The sequence below is a fragment of the Triturus cristatus genome, chromosome 4_2 (genome assembly GCF_964204655.1).
Source record: "Triturus cristatus chromosome 4_2, aTriCri1.1, whole genome shotgun sequence".
In the NCBI taxonomy this organism is placed as follows: domain Eukaryota; kingdom Metazoa; phylum Chordata; class Amphibia; order Caudata; family Salamandridae; genus Triturus; species Triturus cristatus.
In genome coordinates, this window is record NC_140586.1 from 297,130,299 (window position 1) to 297,150,944 (window position 20,646).

At 46.2% G+C, this 20,646-nt stretch overlaps 1 protein-coding gene across 3 annotated transcripts in view; it reads right to left on the minus strand.

Moving 5' to 3' along the window:
• TNR (tenascin R) overlaps positions 1 to 20,646 on the minus strand; it is a 1,024,744-nt gene that overhangs the window by 81,559 nt on the left and 922,539 nt on the right. For all 3 annotated transcript variants that reach the window (XM_085601599.1, XM_085601598.1, XM_085601597.1), the window contains exons 13-16: positions 19,861 to 20,127; positions 18,089 to 18,208; positions 3,897 to 4,040; positions 2,443 to 2,562 (exon numbers count right to left, since the gene is read on the minus strand). In XM_085601599.1, the coding sequence (XP_085457725.1) occupies positions 2,443 to 2,562; positions 3,897 to 4,040; positions 18,089 to 18,208; positions 19,861 to 20,127 (651 nt within the window). The remainder of the gene's footprint in view (positions 1 to 2,442; positions 2,563 to 3,896; positions 4,041 to 18,088; positions 18,209 to 19,860; positions 20,128 to 20,646) is intronic.

Here is a 20,646-nt window from a genome sequence, read left to right on the forward strand (position 1 = left end):
AACAGAGCTTGGGTGACTGAATGTAGGGAGAGGTTACGTCCCCACCCACCTGTGGCTTCCTGTCCATGTCCAGTGAGGTTAATGCATCATATGTTATGCCCTGGATTGTTGTCGTCAGACCTCATTCGGGGGGGGGATATAGGGCAGACGGGGGCAACTGGGCCCAACTGTGGTGGCTGGGATCATTTTGCCACTCGTGTACTGTATTCCATCCTACTAAGGCAATGCAAACTTAGCCAAGTACAATTCCTTCCACACTTGACTCTCAGGTTATCCTGGCCACGATGTCACAGGCTTTTGCAGAAGGTAGTATTAGGGTGCAAGAGCTCAGAACTCAATCAACAGACACAAAAACTTAATGTTCAACCCAGTGGTGGTTCTTTTGTAAAAGAAATTACTTTTAATGACACTGGAAACCTAAATATCACACAATCCAATCTGTGAATACAGGCTAGTCCCTTGATTATGATCCTCTGTTGGCACTACACTCCCCCCCCCCCACACACACACACTTTGCAGTGTTCACTCCAGCTTGGGAGACCCTATTATTTATAGCCCCCAGTAGTCATTCAATGAGGATGAATTAGGCGCTGGTGCAGATTATGTCCCCCAAAGTTTCAGATGTGTAATCAGTGAGCTCGTTTTTACCCCCATTGTTGATGGGGGCAGAAACAGTCTCAACTTCTGGCGTTCGCGTCAGCGCATTGCAGGTTCTCTGTTCGAACCTCAGTCGGACGGCCCCTGAACTCGCTTATCAGTTCTTTCGCTGTTGAGGAGGGGAGAGCCCAGAACAGACCCTGTCTTCAGCCTCTAGGGTCTCCATTCAGAACAGAGTTTCCAGGCGAATGTAGCTCAGCGGGTCCTGTTGTAGAAATCACTGTATCTTTGGCAGTTGGGGCTCTTCTTTTGCTGATTGCAACCTCCACCAGGCCAATGGGTAAGGAGGTGTGTGTTCCGGGCAGTAGTGGCCTTCCTAAGCCCAGAGTGGATGCCTGGGGACACATGGCTTGTGAAATCTGAGCAGTCTTTTGGGTACAGATCTTAATGAGAGGCACAGAAAGAGCCAGGAGACCCACTCAAATAACTGATCAATTCTGGCTTCATTCACTTAGACAGTCCATTTAGTCTGGGTTTTCTTTGCACCAGGAACATGCCGAAATGCTTCTCCTGTGCAGCCTCTTTCTGCAGAGCCAGGCAAACTCCTTCCTTCCTCAGCAGGCAAGGGGCAGATGTCTAGGCCTTATGCAGAACCTCAGCTGCTTCAGCAAAAAGTACAGATTTCAGGTGATGTCCCCTCACCTGTGGTAGAGGATGTCAACACAGACCCTGATCTTGGTCATACAGCAGTCCTTCAAGTACTTTGCAAAGCACTGCCTTTCTTGGTCATAAAGAATATAGAACTGGAACAAAGTGGGGTGGATTGGATCCCACTTTTATATCCATTTTCAAAATACAAGGGGGCAGATTTACAAGAAAGTGCCACAGCGCCACGCTGCGGCACTTTCAAAGCACAGGAATGCAACATATTTACAATAATATATCGCATTCCTGTGCTCTCCCCTTATCTGGCGCACAAACAGCTCCCATGTGCTGGCGCAGGCATCCTTGCAGCAAGGTGCAAGAATGCCTGCGTCATGGGTAGATTTCTTTGTGCAGGAAGGGGCAACTTCCTGCACAAAAACAATCACTACAGTAATTTTCCTCTTTCAATGTGTGCTGCAGAATGCAGCACGCGTTGAAAGAGGAAACAAATGAGGAGAAATGAAAACATTTCTCCTTGTTGCGCCTCGCTACGCCACCCCTAGTGTGGCGCTGCATTTTGACACATTTCCAGGTTTCCGATTCCTCGTAAATCTGGAAATGTGTCTGGTTCCATGGGTGTTGCGTGGGAACACCCAAAGCAACACCCATGGAACGCCCCTTTCACGCAAAGTGTTGCGTGTAAAGGGGCCGTATTTACAAGGACAGGAAAAGTCACACATGGAGCAGTAAAATGCACCACCGGTATGACACAAAAAGTGACGCACCGGTGGCGCAAGGGGCTTGTAAATCTGTCCCAAGATGTATATTGACTGTCTCAAACTGTGTCCTTCTCAAGTTGCTCTTCAGACAGCTTTTGTGGAAAGTGGTGCTTCTCACAGCAGATAGCAACAGAACTTCCTCCAAGCAGGAGCACTCACAGCATAGGCACAAAATATTGTGAATTTCCTGCACCTAGCTGGCATCAGCCTTTCTGAATCAGTAATCAGACATAAGAGACAAAAAGACAATAGTTGTACTTACACTCGGCCTGGACTTTAGGTGAAGGGTGGTGTACCTTTCATGGTCCAAGTCAACAAACTCACAATGGTGTTTGATGGAAGCTTCTCTTTCACTTCACTTCCCCCATTCACAAGAAGATTGTCATGGCCAGGAGACATTAAAAAAAACTTAACTCCTCACCTGGGTAGTGTGTTAGCACAATGACATAGTTTTCCACATCAGACTGAGGTGGGGTCCACCGCAGAACAGCTTCTGTTGGAGTGATATTGGTTGCCATCAAGCCCATTGGATTGTCCAGAGCTGTTAGAAAATGAATAGACCATTAGAGCATGTGAATAGCTGAAAGAAAGAATATCCTAGAAAGGGGTAAAAGTTACGATGGCAAAATTGGCAGAATGGAATGAGAACAGAATTGCATATTTTCTGTATTTTGCGAGGCATCTAGTCAGTCAATAAATATATTGATACAATTACTTGAACTTTGATCACTGAACCTGGGAATAGTGTGCTAAACTGTTTCTTCTTGTCATATCAGTACCTCAGCTGGATGTCAGAGTGATCTTCTTACTCACTTCTACTTAAAACAAGAAATAGCTTCACCTAGTGTGTCTTTTTCTTCCCAGCCAGAACTGACTCCAGTCTTATTTGGCAGCACTTCCCAATGCCATGAAGCTCATCATGGTTTAAAGGGATTTTCTTCTGAGGCAGTGGTAGTGGCATCCTTCTTTTTAATTAGTAGGGTGTAGCCTTTAAACTTAAAGAACCTAGGTTTCTGTTGTAATTAATCAATACTGTAAGTGTGTAGTTCGTTCTCTCTTTATCACACTTGTTGTTATCTTTGGTTTGCCCCGCCCCCCCTGTCATCTTTTACTTCACAACAGTTTCAAATAGTCATATTCAAAAATAGGGGTATTCAAAAAGGATCCACTTATATAGAAAGTTCAGTCCCGATTTAGAGTTTGGCAGATGGAGAAGTGTCTGACGGGATGGCAGAGGACATTACCTCCACCATCTCAATGGTATCCTTCCTGACAAATTTAGAGATGACTGCTGGCCCAGCGGACGTCTCTGTACATTGAAGCGAATAACCATCATGGTGGTTCCTTTCAATATACTAATTGTTTGGTGTACAGATGGGTTTGATATCACTCATCAAAATATTAGTAATATAGTGCACATCTGCAGTCATTTAAACAAACCTCCCCATATAGTCATTGTACAGAGCCTTGGGCCTACTAGCATGGCTGACAGCATGGAGAGTAACCTGAAAGATCTACTTTCTATATTTTTCATATAAAAACAAAAATAGACGGGGTTACACATTGTCTTGTGGCAGTAAATTGGACCCCTTAATCATAGTACAGGATGCCATTAGCACTAGTCTAGCATGATGTTGGAGAGCCCTCTTACCTCTGAGACAGCAATGATCCAATGCTTATAGATGGTACTATTCCCTCAAAGACCTCACTGATATATCCCTAACCCTGGACTTCAAATGTTTATTCTGTGTGCATCCTCACCACACCGGTGCTCAAGAGTAGTGTAGGTCTAGCTGTTCTTTCTGCCTTATTACTATCACACTATCCCATCCTCTTCTGGGCAGCTCTTGCGGTGTAATCCTACCCCCTCCTCACCTGTCTGGATGACAATGGAGACATGCTCACTCTCTTCGCGCCCACGCATGCTGTTCAGGTTGATATCGTACTCAGTGGCCGGCTGCAAGCTGCTCAGGGTGTATTCTGTCACATCGTTTCCAAGGACCGCACTATCCACTCGTCCTGCAGATTGGGAGAGGGTATTTTCATTGTATTTCAATCACCATCAAGAATGTAAAGATGTCAGCCACCAATTGAGAAGTATAACCGTACAATAAGGGTAAGCATGCATGATTAAAAACAGGGTGACTAGGAAAGACATTAGAGGACATAAGGACAAGCTGTCTTGATATACACCCTTTATTCAAATATGGCTAACAAGATATGCTCTGTATCGCATACAAAAGATCGCAAGACAACATTATAACATCTGGTATGTTGACTTAACCACAACATCTCATGATCAGTAAACATGGAGTTACGAATAGTAAATATATACTACCTTAATGATGCAGTGGTGGGAGATGTACTGTATACAATATTATCATAGGTCAATATTGTGGACCTCAATACAATCTTGGCCTAGAGGAATGTGAGATTTGTTTATGCTCAGGTCATCAGTAGGGTAGTCTCATTGGGCTGCCTACATATTATTTTGCTTGTGGTGCTCCTCGTAAGATCCTTTCAGCTCCGTATCAGTACGATGTCACCAAGCAAATGCTAAACAATCAAATCATGCGCATGCTACCTAGAGGGAACACCCACATCCTTGATTTTACCTGGCCAAGATGGAGGTTCTGCATATGAAGTGAATCGCTGTTACCAGATGTCTAATGATAACCAACACTATCTTGGAAGAAGTGGACCCTCTTTACTAGGAGAAAGGTAGGTCTTCTCCACTGGACTCTGATGATAATGATTTTGAGTTTGACGCTAGTATATAGAAACTCACTCTTGTGAATCACCTCATAAGGATAAAGTTAAAGAATAGATGACGAACCCTTTACAAACAAGGATGATGCTAAATAATAGGGGAGTGTTGTATACAGTGCTCAGGGTGATTCCTTGTTAGATTCAGAGGAAATTCAGTAAAAATATCTTCAGATTGGTACCTACTGCCGTTCAAGAGAAGGTATCTCCAGCTATGTCTTTGGAAGCACACGGACAAGCTGTCTCCTAATAAATCATTGGTGGAATTCCAAGTTTTCTGGTAAGTGTAAGACTTCTCAGAGGTAGTTGCAAAAATAACTGATTTTGGCAGCATGAAAGGGTCCACACAATGCATCTTACTTGCCCATTGAATCAAAGGCACGCAACAACAGGCTCTTGGAAGGTTTTGCTGGGTTGGAGAGGCTGCTGCTGGTGGTTTAACAATCATTACGAACTAATGGGGTAACCTCATGAACGTCAAAGGACCGGCATATAATGCAATAAGAACAACAAGTGGTCCTAACGTCCCTCTTAGGACAGGCCAAGGACGCAGTGACTCTAATAATTAATTGGCTAAAGTCACAAAAAATCTTTTCACGTAATTGTCGCACAAGAGAGAACCAAATACTCTTCAAAACGCACCAGAGAGAAAAAAAACAACTGTATTTTAAAGACAAAACCTTATTTATATTTTCTTATTATGCACATAGCAAAGTTATCGCAACATAGGACAATATATCAATAGACGTTCGCTCTAGAAAAGAGTGCAAAGACAAGTACTCACGTGTGAGTTGAGTAAGAGAAGGGGAATTCAAAAGGAAAGCAATGGAAGAACATAATAACATAATTTAGAGTAGACACTGGTTAGAATGATGCTGAGAACAGTAGACCAGTGTGGATGGGACTGTCTACATAACAATTTTGTTATATTCTTCAGTGTCCATTTGATAGAATTATGCTAGCATGTTCAGAGTGCATCATCCAATTTTGGGGAGGGATGGTACACCGTAGTACAGGCCCTAGGTTGGGGAGATGTCAACTTTTCAACCCGACTATATGCGTAGAGGGTAACTTAAAACCTCCTCTTGTGGGTCTTCACTAGGACAAAGGGGTGCGTAAGATACAGCCGGTAGCTGGTGCCCAATATGGAAAACCCAGGTCACAGCTCCCAAAAGTGAGTGGTCCCCACAGTTATGCGGAGTATGTAGAATATTCAATAATGTATTCAACAGGATCTAGTGCCAAATGTAGGCGGCGAAATCGCCAGAGGTTTTCACCATGTTTATGCGGAGTGAATGGTAGGCTCCATGTGAAAGAGAGGATTAAAGGATCAACACGGCATCCTGCAAAATTTTTAATGCTGTTCCAATCGAACAAACAAATCGCCAGGGTTATCTCACTATTCAGCTCAATGGCAAAGAAACTATCCTATCTGGTCTGCAGCTGACATGGTTTAATCTCAATGGTTTAGCAATAGGCCAATTTACTTAACACTGGTCAGCTTATCATCAGAAACCATGGACTCAACATTGTCTCCTACGACACACAGCTGATTCTCTCCCTCACCAATGAAACTACAGCCGCTATGAGCAATTTCCACAACAGGATGAAGGCAGTAGCTGCCTGGATGAAGAAGAGCTGCCTCAAACTCAACTCCAACAAAACCAAAGTCCTCATCCTAGGTTTCAAACCCTCCAATTGGGGTGACTCCTAGTGGCCAGCAGCACTCAGAACCCCCCCACACCCACCGACCATGCACGCAACCTCGGCATCATCCTCGACTCCTCGCTGTCTATGAGCTACCAAATCAATGCCATAACATCCTCCTGCTTCCACACGCTCCACCTGCTCTAAAAGATCTTCAAATGGATCTCCACAGAGTCCAGGAGAACGGTCACCTAGGTGCTCGTTAGCAGCAAGCTTCACTACGGCAACACACTCTATGCCGGCACAACCAAACACCTCCAAAAGAAAGGGAAGTGCATTCAGAACGCCTCGGACAGACTTATCCTGGACATTCCCTGCCAATGCCACATCTCCGGTCACCTGAGAGACTTCCACTGGCTTACGGTCAACAAAAGAATCCCCTTCAAGCTCCTCATGCATGCCCTCAAAACCCTCCACAACACCGGACTTGAAAACCTCAACCACCGCTTCTAATTCTACATACCAACCAAACAGCTCTGCTTCACCCATCTGGCCCTGACCACTATCCCATGGATCCGCAAGATGTGGGCTCTAGGAAGATCCTTCTTCTACCTCGCTGCAAAGACCTAGAACTCCCTAACTCTGTATCTCAGGCAATCACCGTTACTGCCTTCATTCAGGAAGGACCTCAAGACCTGGCTCTTCGATTGAATTGCAGATCCACCCCGTGCAGCGCCTTGAGACTTTTATGGTTGATTAGTTGCACTTAACAAGAGCCCTGATTGATTGATTCAGCTGATATGCATTTTATGAATCATAAACAGAATATGGTAACAAGCAGTACACAAATGCCAATCATGGTTAAAAGAGGGGCAACAATTAAGTAAATGCCTAATTTCCATAAGAAAAGCAGGGGCATTGAATGCACCACTTGCCGGTCAATAGCATCACAGGGTTGTCCAAACCCACGCTCTTAGGACCGCATTATAAATAGAGATTGGTAGAATGTTTCATTCTACCCACGGAATTGGTGGAATTTTGGTCACTCTGCATTACTGACCAAATTACGCCAATTGCCACGCGCCATAATTTTTCAACTGCGAGGCTGCAGAAAATGCAACCTTGCAAGCAAGATATGGCGTCCCCTATTTTCTAACACGGGTAGACGTGGGTGGTCGTGAGCGGTCAGAGGGATGCTGATCGAGTAGATTTGCTTCCTCTTGAGTAATATTTCTACTCGAGTGGCAGCAAAATCAACTCGAATGGCGGTCCGCTCTTGTACAAAATATTGTGCCATTCATGCTGATTTTTCAGACCTGCTTGCACTACTGGTGCTAAATTGCAGCATGAGCTGCATATTTTCCACCTGTTGGTGGAATTCCCCTGAACCTCTCTGAGTTTTTATGTAACTCAGATGAAATCTGCCCACCACTAATTATAAAGACCTCTCTAATCCCCCACTGAGCCAGTGACAGGAGTTATGGAATGTTTCATGATGACCTTGCTGAAAGAAGATGGAATCTCTATGTGACTTACTGATGAAAAATGAGACATTACCAGCAGAATCGGGACGAAAATCACGGATTCTTGTGGTAATTCCTTATTTCCAAGGGGACCGCTGGTGTCCCACCTGTAATCCCTGATAGCTTTACCATCAGTGCTTCCAACTCTCCAGGGATCAATAACTCCAGGTGGATGGAGTGATCAGGGGAAATAATGGAGTCCTTGTAATGAAGCCCTTAACTACCCCCTGTTAGTCGCTGAGGGGCAGGGGTGGGAAAGGCGTGCAAACTATACAATGTAAACAGCACTTGGAACCCTGTTTACTTTCTGTTACTGTCAATGGCTTGTCTTGATGACTTCAAAGACCATGTGCAGCAAGGGCAAGCCCAGCGTAGCAGCTGTCACTCCAGATTGATTTTCATGAAAAAGCAAGGAATAGGTGTGGCAGAGGATACACAAAAATGTATTTTGTGAAAGAAGGTGGGCACACCGCTTCTAGCCAAGAGGACACAGGGCATTTTGGGGTATATTTCAATCTTCTTACTTATAATGTTGGAATGTTTGTCTAACTTCCTTCTAGCCAACTCATCCGTGACTCCTTCAACCCTGTGTCCAGGGACTGGACCTCCCAAGCTGCAGAGAACATTGGCGGATGGAAGCTGCTGGCTGGTTCACCGGCCCTATGGAGTTTTTGCCCTTTAGACATCCTATTCACTCTCTTACAGAGCGAGGGACAACAATGTGACCTGTTAAGGAGGGAATGCACGGTAAGTAGCAAAAAACCATAGAGGAACAAATTTGTCGGGCAAGGTAAAGTACAAAATAAAGTACCCAACTATGCATGAGTGCGGGCAGCGAGCTCATGCTCCTAAAGCTGCCAGTTTATTCTTTATGCCAAGGGCAATTCTAATACTGGCTTGCTTCACCACCCAGCAATTTAACGCTTTTGGACCAATGATTAGTTTAGCAAAAATAAGCACAGCAACCCAAAATCTTTCCTAAGAGCCTGCCAATGCAGTGCCAAACGCTGGGGTTGCCAAAGACCAGGACTGCCTAGTTTTTATTCCACGTCATGCCTTTTTTTGCCACCTACACGTCTCATCTCCTTATTTTACCCTTGCAGGTTCCATGTCATCCCACAGTTTTCTTATCTTTCTTTTCCTCCTTCTTTCTCCCTTTTCTCTATTTTGCTCAGGGTCAAAGGCTAATGATGAAACATAAGTACTGGTCCCCAGAAATGAGTGCCTCCAGTGTTGACCATCTGCAAACACTGGCACAAATTTAGCATTGCAGGAAATCTGAACTCTTTTCTTTCAATATCCACTTCTATTTGTCAGCACATCTCTGTGGGAAGTGGGGTAGGTCAGTGGGCGTTCTGCATGAGTTTACCAGTGACACCTAATTATACAGCACTTTTTCCATTATCCCTCTGAGCATCTCTAGAGTGCCGTCATGCACCTGCTCGAGCTTGGTGTCCCTAGGCAATATTCCAACTTCAACTCAAAAGTCTTTCCACCTGCAATGAGACATTCTCACACCATCCTGCAAAAGCAGGAATACAAGAGAACATTAAATCTTAAACTTTATGACAGACGCGGATGTTGAACCTTCTACAACAGCAGTTTTTAACCTTTCGACATCTGTGGACTATCACAGAGTCACTACTGAAACCCAGGACCCCAAGCCTAAACAATTTGGTTTCATTTCTAAAAGATAAAGCGATTTGCTAGGCTGTAGCATACCACTTTGTCTTTTTTGCTCCTAATGCATACTCTCTTTCTGTCAGCGCATACCAGTGCTTCAATTGAAGCCACCAATTGTCCATATTAGATTTTGCTTGCTCTACTTGTGCTGCTCCCATGAATTCATAACAACTTAAGTTTTAGGACCTTTATTTAGACGTTGGCGAATCTGGTCCCTCCGTTGCTTTTCCGACTGTTTTCCTACCTATCGGCTTGGCGGTTCACCCGCGTGTATTTAGATTTTGGTGGGTCCTTGGAAGGATGACCGTCAGAGTCCCGATATCTCTACCAAAAACGTCATAGGCAGAGATGGCTGTTGGAGGGAGTCACGCCTAGAATACCGCCAACCCGATTATGATGTGCCTTTCCGTTGAGGCAACTGTGGTGCGGAAATCTCCAAACTCAGGTTGGCGGCAGAAACGAAGAAAAAGAAGTGAAAACTTAAAATTTTTCAGATTCCCACTTCCCGTACCATTTTGAATGCCATTGTCCAGGTCCTTCCTGTGCTGCTGCTATTTGACCATGATGCTCAACAACCAACCCTGTTGTCGTCGAATCTAAGGTAGGCTACTGTGTCACTTGTCTCACTATGAATCGTGTGTTAATATTAGCTTTTGCCTCGTGTATGTTTACATTGCTCTTACATGTAGTTTTTTCATGTGTCATGCATAAGTGTTCGTCTTACAATTTATCCTGGTAAAATATACACACCTGTCGCGGCACATAAAAACATATTTATTTGGTGGTGGTGGGTGCTGTGCTTGTGCTGACTGTGAGTGCACATACAATAGTGTGTGTATGTTGCTAGTGTGCAATGCTACCGGTAAAATGAATGGCATTATGCATTCCCTACATATACATATTGACAGTTCACAACGTATATGTGTAGTGAGATATTGATAAGTAGTACTTACCTGTCTCCACTCCACCATAGCTTCACTCCATCAGGACTCCACCGCCCGGACACTGCCAGCACAATGGGAACATTTAAATCGACTCAGCGCAAACCCGCCGGCCTGATGGAGTACTGTTATCCAGCTGAGAAGACTGCCGCCACCGTGGAAAACAGTCTTCCCTGCAAAATCTAAATACGGGAGGCGGCCTGCCGTCAGCTTGACGGAGTACTTGGAACCGCCTCCGCAGCGGGACGACGGTAGTCTGTCCAAGATCTAAAGCAGGCCCTTAGTCTCTAAGAAACTGTGTTATTAATTGTTAAGGATGTGAGTCCTTCACAATTAATAAGTTCAATAAGTTCATTTGTCTTTTTTGCCTCGGAACCAAGTACCCCATTGTACCACTTGACTCTCTCAGGGTAGCAAAACAGAGAAGTCCAATGCCTTCTCATGGGAGGTGCTGTGGACTAGTAACCCCAGCTGGTTGGTACACAACAACAAGGCTCAATAAATCATTGTCCAGTCAGTGCATTTAATTCTGAAAAGGAAGGTGCTTTTAGAACACACACACTACTAAATACTATGAATTAATTACAAATATGTATAATCAGGTAGATGTGAATACCTTTGGTGACACCCTCATATCATGTTACACCCCTGGTGGGTCCTGACCCCTATACGCACAATGACCCCCTTCACCTATACTCGATGTCATATCACAATATAAAAGGGTGTCATTAGTAATAAGGCAGGCTTACCGGCTTTGTTAGAATGTAACCACATCAGTAAAAGCAGCCTTATGTTATAATGCACAAACGTACCATTGAAGTCAATAGAGAAAGTACCACTATGCAATACATTTTGTGACCCGCAGTTGAAGTCAATGGAGATAGTGCCAACAATCAAAGGATTCATTTAAGCCTTGCATTGTCAATCTTTGCGTACTGTAAATAAAGCACTGAATTCTACAACATGTCTCAGAGTCTTTCTCTCACTTTTATTACATTGCTACTGCAGTCTGTAAGGAAATTAGTTGTGTGGCCTACACAAGTAATGGGTCTAAATTCAGATAAGTCTATTGACTTGGTCAAAGGTTCAAGATCAACAAACCACATGTCAAAACATAATTTCAGGAGTAAATGCAATAATCAATAATAACCATGAATAAATGCTTGTATTCATGTTATTAATGGGTATGCACTTCATATGTCCTGTGCACTTTTTGTATACTTTCAAGTAATAAAAAAGGCAATCATAATCACAGTCCCTAGACGGCATCACATTTTGATCACACAACAGGTAACCATAGGCTTACCACGTGTTCCTTCTTTGGATACCTTCAGGCCACAATAACTGCATCCATAGACTTAGCCCCTAGAGGACGCTGTGCTCCCAGCTGTAGAGCACATACTCCAGCCTGGAAAGTGCTCGAAATAACCAATGAAGCCTCGGGTGGTCTTCCTATTTGTGACCCTTCCAACAAAGGGTCAGTATTTTTAAAACACCTCCTTCGGCCCTTCAGGGAGGGGGAGCTATGATGACTCTGCAGCCCCCCTGAACTCTTTATTATGTTCTTGGTGGTGGCCCCACCATCCTGGGGCCACTACAGCAGCAGAAAATGTCTTTGTGGAATTCAAGCCCCGCAGGGCATTATAGAGCGCTCCTGTGGGAGCGTGCATATTGATGAGCGGCTCCGGACGCTTGTTTTCACTCACGGCGTGGCCTTTCACCATGAGGCGTGTCCTTTTAATTTTTCCCTTTTTGCCTCTCCTTGGGTGTGCCCAGTCCCACCAGGGCACCCTGAACATGTCTGCTTGGTGGGGGCAGCCCAGGGAGCCCACTCCAGGCTGACACTCCCCCCATGGCTCCCCACATGGCCCTCGCCTCCGGGTGCGGCCGCGGGAGCCGGCAGTCTCTTCTTCCCTGCCCGCTCCTGTGGGCAGGATGCAGCCTCTTTTGGTAGGACCCTGCTCCCCCTAGACTCCGGCACGGGGAGCGGGGATAGCCTGCCACAGATATGAGGAGTGTGGTACTCCCCCTTCCTCATTTTCCCTGTCAGAGCACAGAGTTGGGGCACATGGACTCCTGGGTGACCTCTAAGGGGGTTGGACATTGCTCCCCACATCATTGTGGTCATGGGGAGGCCGGAGTGGGGGATCCAGAGCCCCCATTGATGGAATCGGCCTTGGGGTTTGGATCCCCAGCCCTCTTAGCTCTGGGGAGGGGACTCCATGCATGCCTCCTCCCAGAGTTTAAAGAGTTAGCACATTCCTTGCTGTGACTCCCAGGTCCTGACCCACCCTGGGGTTTGAAGTACTCGGGCAGCGAAGCTCCATGTGCTCCATCCGAGTACAAGGTCAAAGGTCGCCAGCCTACCACATTCCATAACTTAGGTTCCTTGGACTGATTTGAGTGATCTTAGGCTCATTTTGCTCCTGGTGGCGAGCCCTGGCTACCTGGAGCCCTTTTCTCAGGCCGCCTGGTCTCTAACATTGCAAACTCTGCAGAAAGCTATTTCTACTGGCTCATTGCACCAGCCTTTGTACTTTGTTTGCTATGTAGCCCGTCTCCTCCTTGGTGCAGAAGCCCAGCCCTTCCCCAACTAGTCCTCAGGGTGCAAGGGGACCAGCTCCCCTCATCCTGGGCAGAACTCCACTGGCCTTGGGGTCAACTGAAGTTAGAGTCCTTAGTTCAGATGGGGATCAGGGGTTTCCTTCCTCCAAATGTCCATGGTTGCCACCTCCACTCGCAGTGTCCTGCAGAAAACCACAACGAAGAGATAACTCTACCTCTTGCACTAGACCTTTTAAGTGGGGGAAGAAGGTTCTAGACGCGAGGCACCTCTGGCCTATCCTGGAGTGCCACATTACCTCTCTCTCCTTGTTCCAATATTCCTGCACAGCCTGATGTGACATGTCTAAATGCCATCACCCAGGAGTCACTAGTCACATCTGCTCTGGGAGCCTCAGCTCCACTCCTTGTTGACATCACTGCCAGGGACTTTCCCACCAAATCTTCAAAGAAAGTCCCCTCCTGTATTGGCTCCAGAGGTCTGGGCTCCCTCCTTTGTTCAGTGGGCTTGGGCTGGCCCATCCCTTGTACAGTGCAACATCTGATTTATTGATGCAGATCCTTCCTCCCCATCCCTTTCCTCCTCGGGAGCTGAGTGAAGCACTGTTAATTGCTCCCTTTTTGTTTGGAGGCTTTTGTTCCTGATGCTGGAGAGAATTATAATTAACTCGGCACATCAGGGTGACAAAAGGGCTGGGCACCGGTCCTCAGCTGAGCCAGAAAAATATGGCAATCCTGGGTGATCGATAAGCTGTACAGATATCTTCTTGCAACTTTGTATTTGGGTTTGGCATACAGATTTCACCCCAGTTTAATAATTCTCTGGTCTCTGTAAGTCAAAGGGAAGCAAAGCTGCACTCTAAGGTCATCTTCCCCATTGATGTATAATGAAGTGTCACTGCAGACAAGACAGTAAACCTAACCTGAGGTCCTGTACCCTACTTTGGCGGGTAAGGTGTTTATTCCTTTTTTATCAAGATTGGTTGTACAGATTATTTTCAGTGCGTTTTCACATTGCTGACACAATTGTGCATATACCTGATGCATGTCATCTACTTTCTATTACAGGTATCAGCAGGTGTTATGAGAGTCCATTGACAGTGTTCTGGCCCCATATCCTTTTCAGTTTCTTTCACTTCACTTTTTGCAGTAGCTTGTTTTGTAAGGTCCTGACGAAAGCCTGATCCAGTTTGGGTCTTCTAGGGCTGAAACATGTTGACCATCTATATTTACACCATAGCGGTTTAAATCCATACCGTAGGTGTATTTACTGCTTTTTTAATCCTGACAGTGGGCATTTTCTGATTAAAGCATATTTTTGATGCCTCCTAGCCAGTTTTAACTATCACTTGTTTTCACATATTCACCAATTTTCCTATATTGTTTGCGCTGCGTCCTCACTCATACATCTTGGCTCATCATATGTGGATCTAGTCGATCCTCTGACATTTTAAACAAATCATCCCTGAGCTCCTCCCTCACAGTGAGGGGGTTGTAGCCCCCAAAGGAACTAGGATTTTCCTTTGGGAGGAGAGTCCCTATGATGAAGCATGTCACCATTGGTGAGTGAGGGATTACGTCCTAAAAGGGATTTGCCCTTAGACGCACTCTGTCTGCCAATTCTTACCAAATAGGTTGACCATCACCGCACCGGGTTAGGTTACAACTTGGAGGTGGTGTTGTTTTGTTACTTTTCGTTTTTGCTCTTTTGCTTACTGGTTCTTCCGGTAATTGTATAGACCCTAGGATTTTCATTGTTGATAATACTAGTTGTTTGGGGATATAATCCTTAGTGGTCTTTAAACTCATGCCCTTGGACTCTCCCTTTGAACTGAGTTGTTTGTTAAGACAGTAAACCTCACTGACTTTCCCTATGAGTTTACACTAACACTATGAGGCCTACCCCTGGTCAAACTGCAATCCTGCAGAGTTCCCTCTGCGCCAGGCTTTCTGTGCACAGTTACTGGACTGCACATGACTGGAGTCTCCCATGCGCATACCTCACATGTGTGCAGACGTGTTCACGTGTAACCAGCCAACTCTTGCTGCATTGCAAAGGCCTTATCTTACAAGACGGACACTGGGGGTAAACACGCGCAGTCCATTTACCATGAGTTTACTGTGAGTAAGTCACCAGTGGCGAGGTTCACCCACAGTAAAAAGGTCAAAACCAGGTGATTAAAAAGCAAAACATCTGGAGGAATTTGATGGGCAGAAGCCATCGCTTTACAAAGTTAATACCACCAACCAACTAACTAACTGGGGGTCCCTTGAACCCCAAGTCCATGTACAAAACAGCCTTACCAGGTCATGTATCATGTAACCTGGGAGTCCTAAGTGAGTTTTCATATGAACAATTTGGGGGACTGTTGCATTCTCTGCATCCCCCAAACATCCATTAAAACATTGGTGGTATCCCTTTTCCTTCATTGGGCACTACAAAGAGGCCCATAGCCGTAGGCTAATTTCCAGCCCAAGTGATGGCTTATGGGGCAATCCCTGGCCTGTGGCATGCATATTAGATGAGCAGTTTCCTTACACACTTAGCTGCTTCTCTTTGCTATGCGGTCTCGCAGCTTTCCTAACTTTTTTTCGTACTGGATGCGCGTGTCCACTGGGCACCTGGGTGAGGACATTTCTTTTTGTTTGAGCAGTGTGGGGAACCCACTCTCGCCCTTCCCAGCCAGCTCCCCACCTGGCCAACACTATTCCTGGTACCGGCGCAGAAGGTGGCAGGATCCCCATCTCCGGCCTGAGTCCTCAGAGGCGGGTCGCTGTAGGTGCTGTTCTTCCCCCACTATATCCAGTCACTGGTGGGGAGCAGGAGGCAGCACAGCCTGGGACAACCAGAGTCTGAGGGCTTCCTTTGTCCTCTTGTGTACCACTGTGATGAGGTTCCCCTGGAACTCCTGAATTCCATACAGCACTGGGTATGGCATCTTCATGGCTGAAAGATGGTCCAGGGACGGGGCCTCACACACTTCCCTTCCCTGTTAATTTTGAAAATATTGGGGATGCACCGGCTCCTGGGGGCTTGCCCCTCCATGGGGGAATTTGTTGAGAATGTGGCGAAGCACCATGTGATTTTATTCGCCACCTGGGCCCCCAAGGCACCAGGCTTTGTCCTCCTTGTTTTCCAGTCCCATAGGGCAGATTCGAACAATCTTGGGCTCATTGTGCTCCTGGTGGCATGTCCTAGCCACCAGGAGCATTTTCCTCAGGCATCCTGCCCTGTAAAGGGGTTCTTTTCATGAAGTACAGGATTTTTACGCTTCCTGTGCCAGATCTGTCTTCTGCCTGGACTCCTGGTGCTCGCTACTGCTTGGGGCCATCTTCCACAGTCCTGCACACTCCTTTCCTGGATTCTTGAAGGGCACCTGTGCATCACCGGAATCAAGGGTCAGATCACAGTAGTCCCAGGGAAACCCTCGGAGTCCCCCAGGAAAGCAATTTCCTGTTCCTGTTACTAAGGGGCATAAGAGTGACAATGCCACTGGCCCTGTAGAAACCCATCCTGATCCTGGGGGTCAGCGGGAGTGAAAGTTCCAAAGCCCATCCTTGCAGGGCATCAGGTGGATTATCCTTCCAGCTAGGTGTTCTTTTGCTGTAGGTGTTTCCAGGTCCAGTGTCGTCTCCGTCTCTCCCTTGTTCAGGGATTTCTAAGTGGGGTGGAAAGTTCTAGAAGTCAGTCACCCCTGGTCAATACTAGCATTCCACATTATCACTCCAACCCTATCCCAACCCTTCCACACAGCATTCTGGGACAATCCAATATGGCTACTTCAATTTGTCTGTGAAAAGAGTTTCCCTAAGAACCTCAGCTCTGCCCCTAGCTGACACAGCTACCTAATCCCCCCCCCCCCAATATTTCATAGGTGAGCCCTGCTGTATTGGCTCCAGACGTCTGGCCATCCCCCTTGGTTTCTGTGGACCCGGCTGTCCCAGCCCACGTGCAATCTGACAAGTTAATTAACAGATGCAGATTTCCACCCCTTATATTCTTGTCCCAGGAACTGGGTCAAGCACTGTTAATGGCTTTATTATGTGCAGAGGCCTTTGATCCTCCTGCTGGAGAGTAGAGTAATTAACTTGGTCCAGTGGGGGGCAAATGACTGGAATCTGATTATGAGATGAGCCAAGGAAATGTGACAATTCTTAAATTGCTATAAGGAATGCAGGTATGATGTCAGGGACTAGAAATCAACATAAGTGGGGAAAAACTGTACCTTAGTTCAGATTTCTCTTATATTGTGTGATATAGTTTAATACCATGGACCTTCAGTAAGCACTATAGACTTACAATACGAATGCCAACTCACATTAGAAGGTCTATCCCAGGTCAGTACAACTCCTTGAAAAGTCTCTTCTGTGATAGGCTACCTGTGCCCAGATACCAGGCTGCGCAAGATTGTAGTCACATGAGCAGCCCACATACAAGCACGTGCCTGCACACATGTTCACGTGTAACCAGCCCAGAGCCTGTAACCCTAGCTGGGCAGCAGCAACCTTATCTTAAAAGGCAGACACTGGTGGACAGCACACTCGGTCCATTTACCATACATTTACAGCGAGGGAGACTGCTAGTGAGGCTCACTCACAGTAAAAGGCCAAAAACTGGGTAGTCATAAACAACAATGTAGGGGGATTAAGTGGGCAGAACTCAACTTTGCAGTAGCCTCTAATTTCAAACACCGTTCCTAGTAAAAAGCATGTTAAAAGTTTGAACTTACATTTTTGCTTTTTTTTGTATGTATACTTTATTATTTACTAATATTTAATTTTCTAAACATTCATGGAATCCCTGAGTAGGTGTTGGTGCCCTCTAGAGTTCCACAGACTCCTCGTTAAGAACCACTGCTACACAGGTTTGTGGTAGAAAGAGATGGCTATGTTTGCTGGCACTTAGAAAACTTGACATAGAAAGAGTCATACACTGTACGCTTACCTTGAGCCGACTGGTAGGACAAGCGGTAGTGGTCGAAGGAGGTTATGGGAGGGCTCCAGGTGATAGTGGCTGACTCCTCTGTCACATTGCCCACGACAAGGTCCCTTGGTGGATCCATCCCTGCAGGATCCGGTGGCACAAGAAACCAGGCAGGATCAATCAAGTTAATTATGATATCGTTAGCAGAAACTGTAGACATGGTATTGTACTGTAGCATTTATAGAGCGCTTCATATTTGCTTGTGGGGCACAGCTGCACATTTTCAGAAGGGTCGCATGATGCACCGTGGGGAGTGTGTGGGTGTTTTTATTTAGTGTGATCTTATGCTGGAGGATTAATCGTGTTGCACATGAGTGATTAAAGAGGTGCTTTTATCTTGTCTTGTGGGGCAAACCCTATCAGTGTGATGGGAGAATGGCACAGACAATATAATTGGACTAAGCTGTGGGTTATAATTCACTCTCCAGATCCTGTGACAGGGTTCATGGTTTGTACTATGCTAGAAGCAGATAGCTAGCTGGGTGATCTGTTCTTTAAGTAGTCCAATTTTGCTGAAGGGAGCAGGAAGGCTAAACGATAAAGGCAGCTGCATAGCCCCAACTCAGCCAGAGGGGCACTGGTGAACTGGGTGCATGTACACCAAAAGGAGGATATGGCAGAAGGCTCAGTTCTCCATATGGCAACATGTGCAAGGCAAAGATGCTGTCAGAGGAATACAATGATGACAAGGGAGCAGGAAGGGGATGTGAGATGGTGACATAACCAGTAGTCATGGACCTTTTTTAAAGACAGGGATATTGCCTATTGCTGTACACATACACCTCACAAGCGAGGAAAGTAGGAGAAGACCAATCAAGCTTTGCAGCCTGAGCAGAAACTTCTGCAATTTAATATCATCCTGCTAGGCCAAAACAGGTCATATGTTTGAGCAGGGATTGACTCCCCAAGCCCCTTTTATGTCCCTGAAGGCTCCCAGAGGCAGGTAAGCACCAGCCGGGACTGCAGACAGACCTACTCCCTGCACACGTGAGGGTGAGAGATGAAGCACTTGATAGGTTGCAACCCCAACAGCACAAGAATGAATAACCTTATCCCATTTTACCTTTCTATTATCACCCCTCCACGCGAGTCCAATGCTTTTTCCGACATCTTAAAATCCTTTGCACTTCCTAGTTTTCCATTCATCATTTCCCCACACCAGTGAAACAGAAGTCTTTTCTAAATGTCCTTTATTGCATAATGGAAGAAGAGGGGGTTCATCCCATGTGAAAGTGGAGCGCTCTGGCAATATGGCTTGGTACTTGATGGGGGGAATGTTTACTTTTAGCTCATAATTAAGTTAATGGTTGGCGAAGTAGTGGCATTTTAGTAATAATGTCTGCCAAAGTTATCCTAATGAGGGTCACTGGGTGGGGTCCACTGTGGCAATCTCTTCAAAGTGGTCTTTGCATGTAGAAGCATGAGCGCCGCGTGGTTATGTTGTGTGAGATAGAGCTAAGAGTGGAAACCCATGGGCCATACTCTGCATGACTGAGGTGCATTGGCAGAGGGCTGCGTTGGACTCAATACTGAAGAAGCTAAACCTGTATTACAGCATTGCGTGGCACTGAGAGATCCATGCGGAGTTCAGATTCCCATATAATCTGGACTGGGAGTTTGATGGCCATGCTACTTAATTGGAAAACAATGCATAGATGTTCCATCCTGGCATTGCCTTCTTGTGCCGATAGCAGACCCTTGATTCCCAAAGACCACTGCCATTCTTTGCTTACCTGTTGTGACTGAGCCCACCACGGGCTCTGAGGCGACTACCCCATGCACGGCCACCAGTGCCACCATGTACTCCGTGGAAGGTCTTAGACCTGTGAGAGTGGTGTGTCTCTGGGAGGCGTCCACTGGGACCTGCAGGGCCTCCCCGTGCTCCTTGGGGTTGTAGCTGAGGAGGAAATGATCTGCCGGAGGTGAGGGGTCGGTCCAGGACACATTCACACTGGAGGAAGTGATGCGAGAGAAGTGCAGCAGCGTGATTGGCCGGAACCCTGGAAAACAAAGGAAATGATTCTTGTAACCAAGGTAACATATGCATAGCAATCTTCACGACCCATCAGCTTGTCTGAGCCTCAACACTCCAAAGGAACTTTTGGGTTCTGGACTTACAATGGTAAAAATGAGATCCAACACAGGAATAGCTACAAAGAGGGAAAGGAGGGATTGGGTAAGTAGGACCATGGGATCGGGTAGGAGGCCAATCAGAGCAGGTGGCCACAGTGGTGTAACGAAAAATGATGGCCCCTCCCTGCAGAATGTGATTGAGGAGGGGCCCCTGAGTCTCTCATATCTCATACACATTCATCGGCTTCACGCTGAATGGAGGCCCCCTGAAGGGTTGGAGGCCCCCTGAAGGGTTGAGGGCCCACCTACACCACAGGGGCTGCAAGGGCCTGGGTTACACCCCTGGATGGGCAGTATGAAGGGAAAATGCTTCTTGCTGGCTTAGGGCTGAAAATGCTATAAGTGGTACAAGCTAAACCCCCACCTGCAGAGCGTGTGTGCATGCG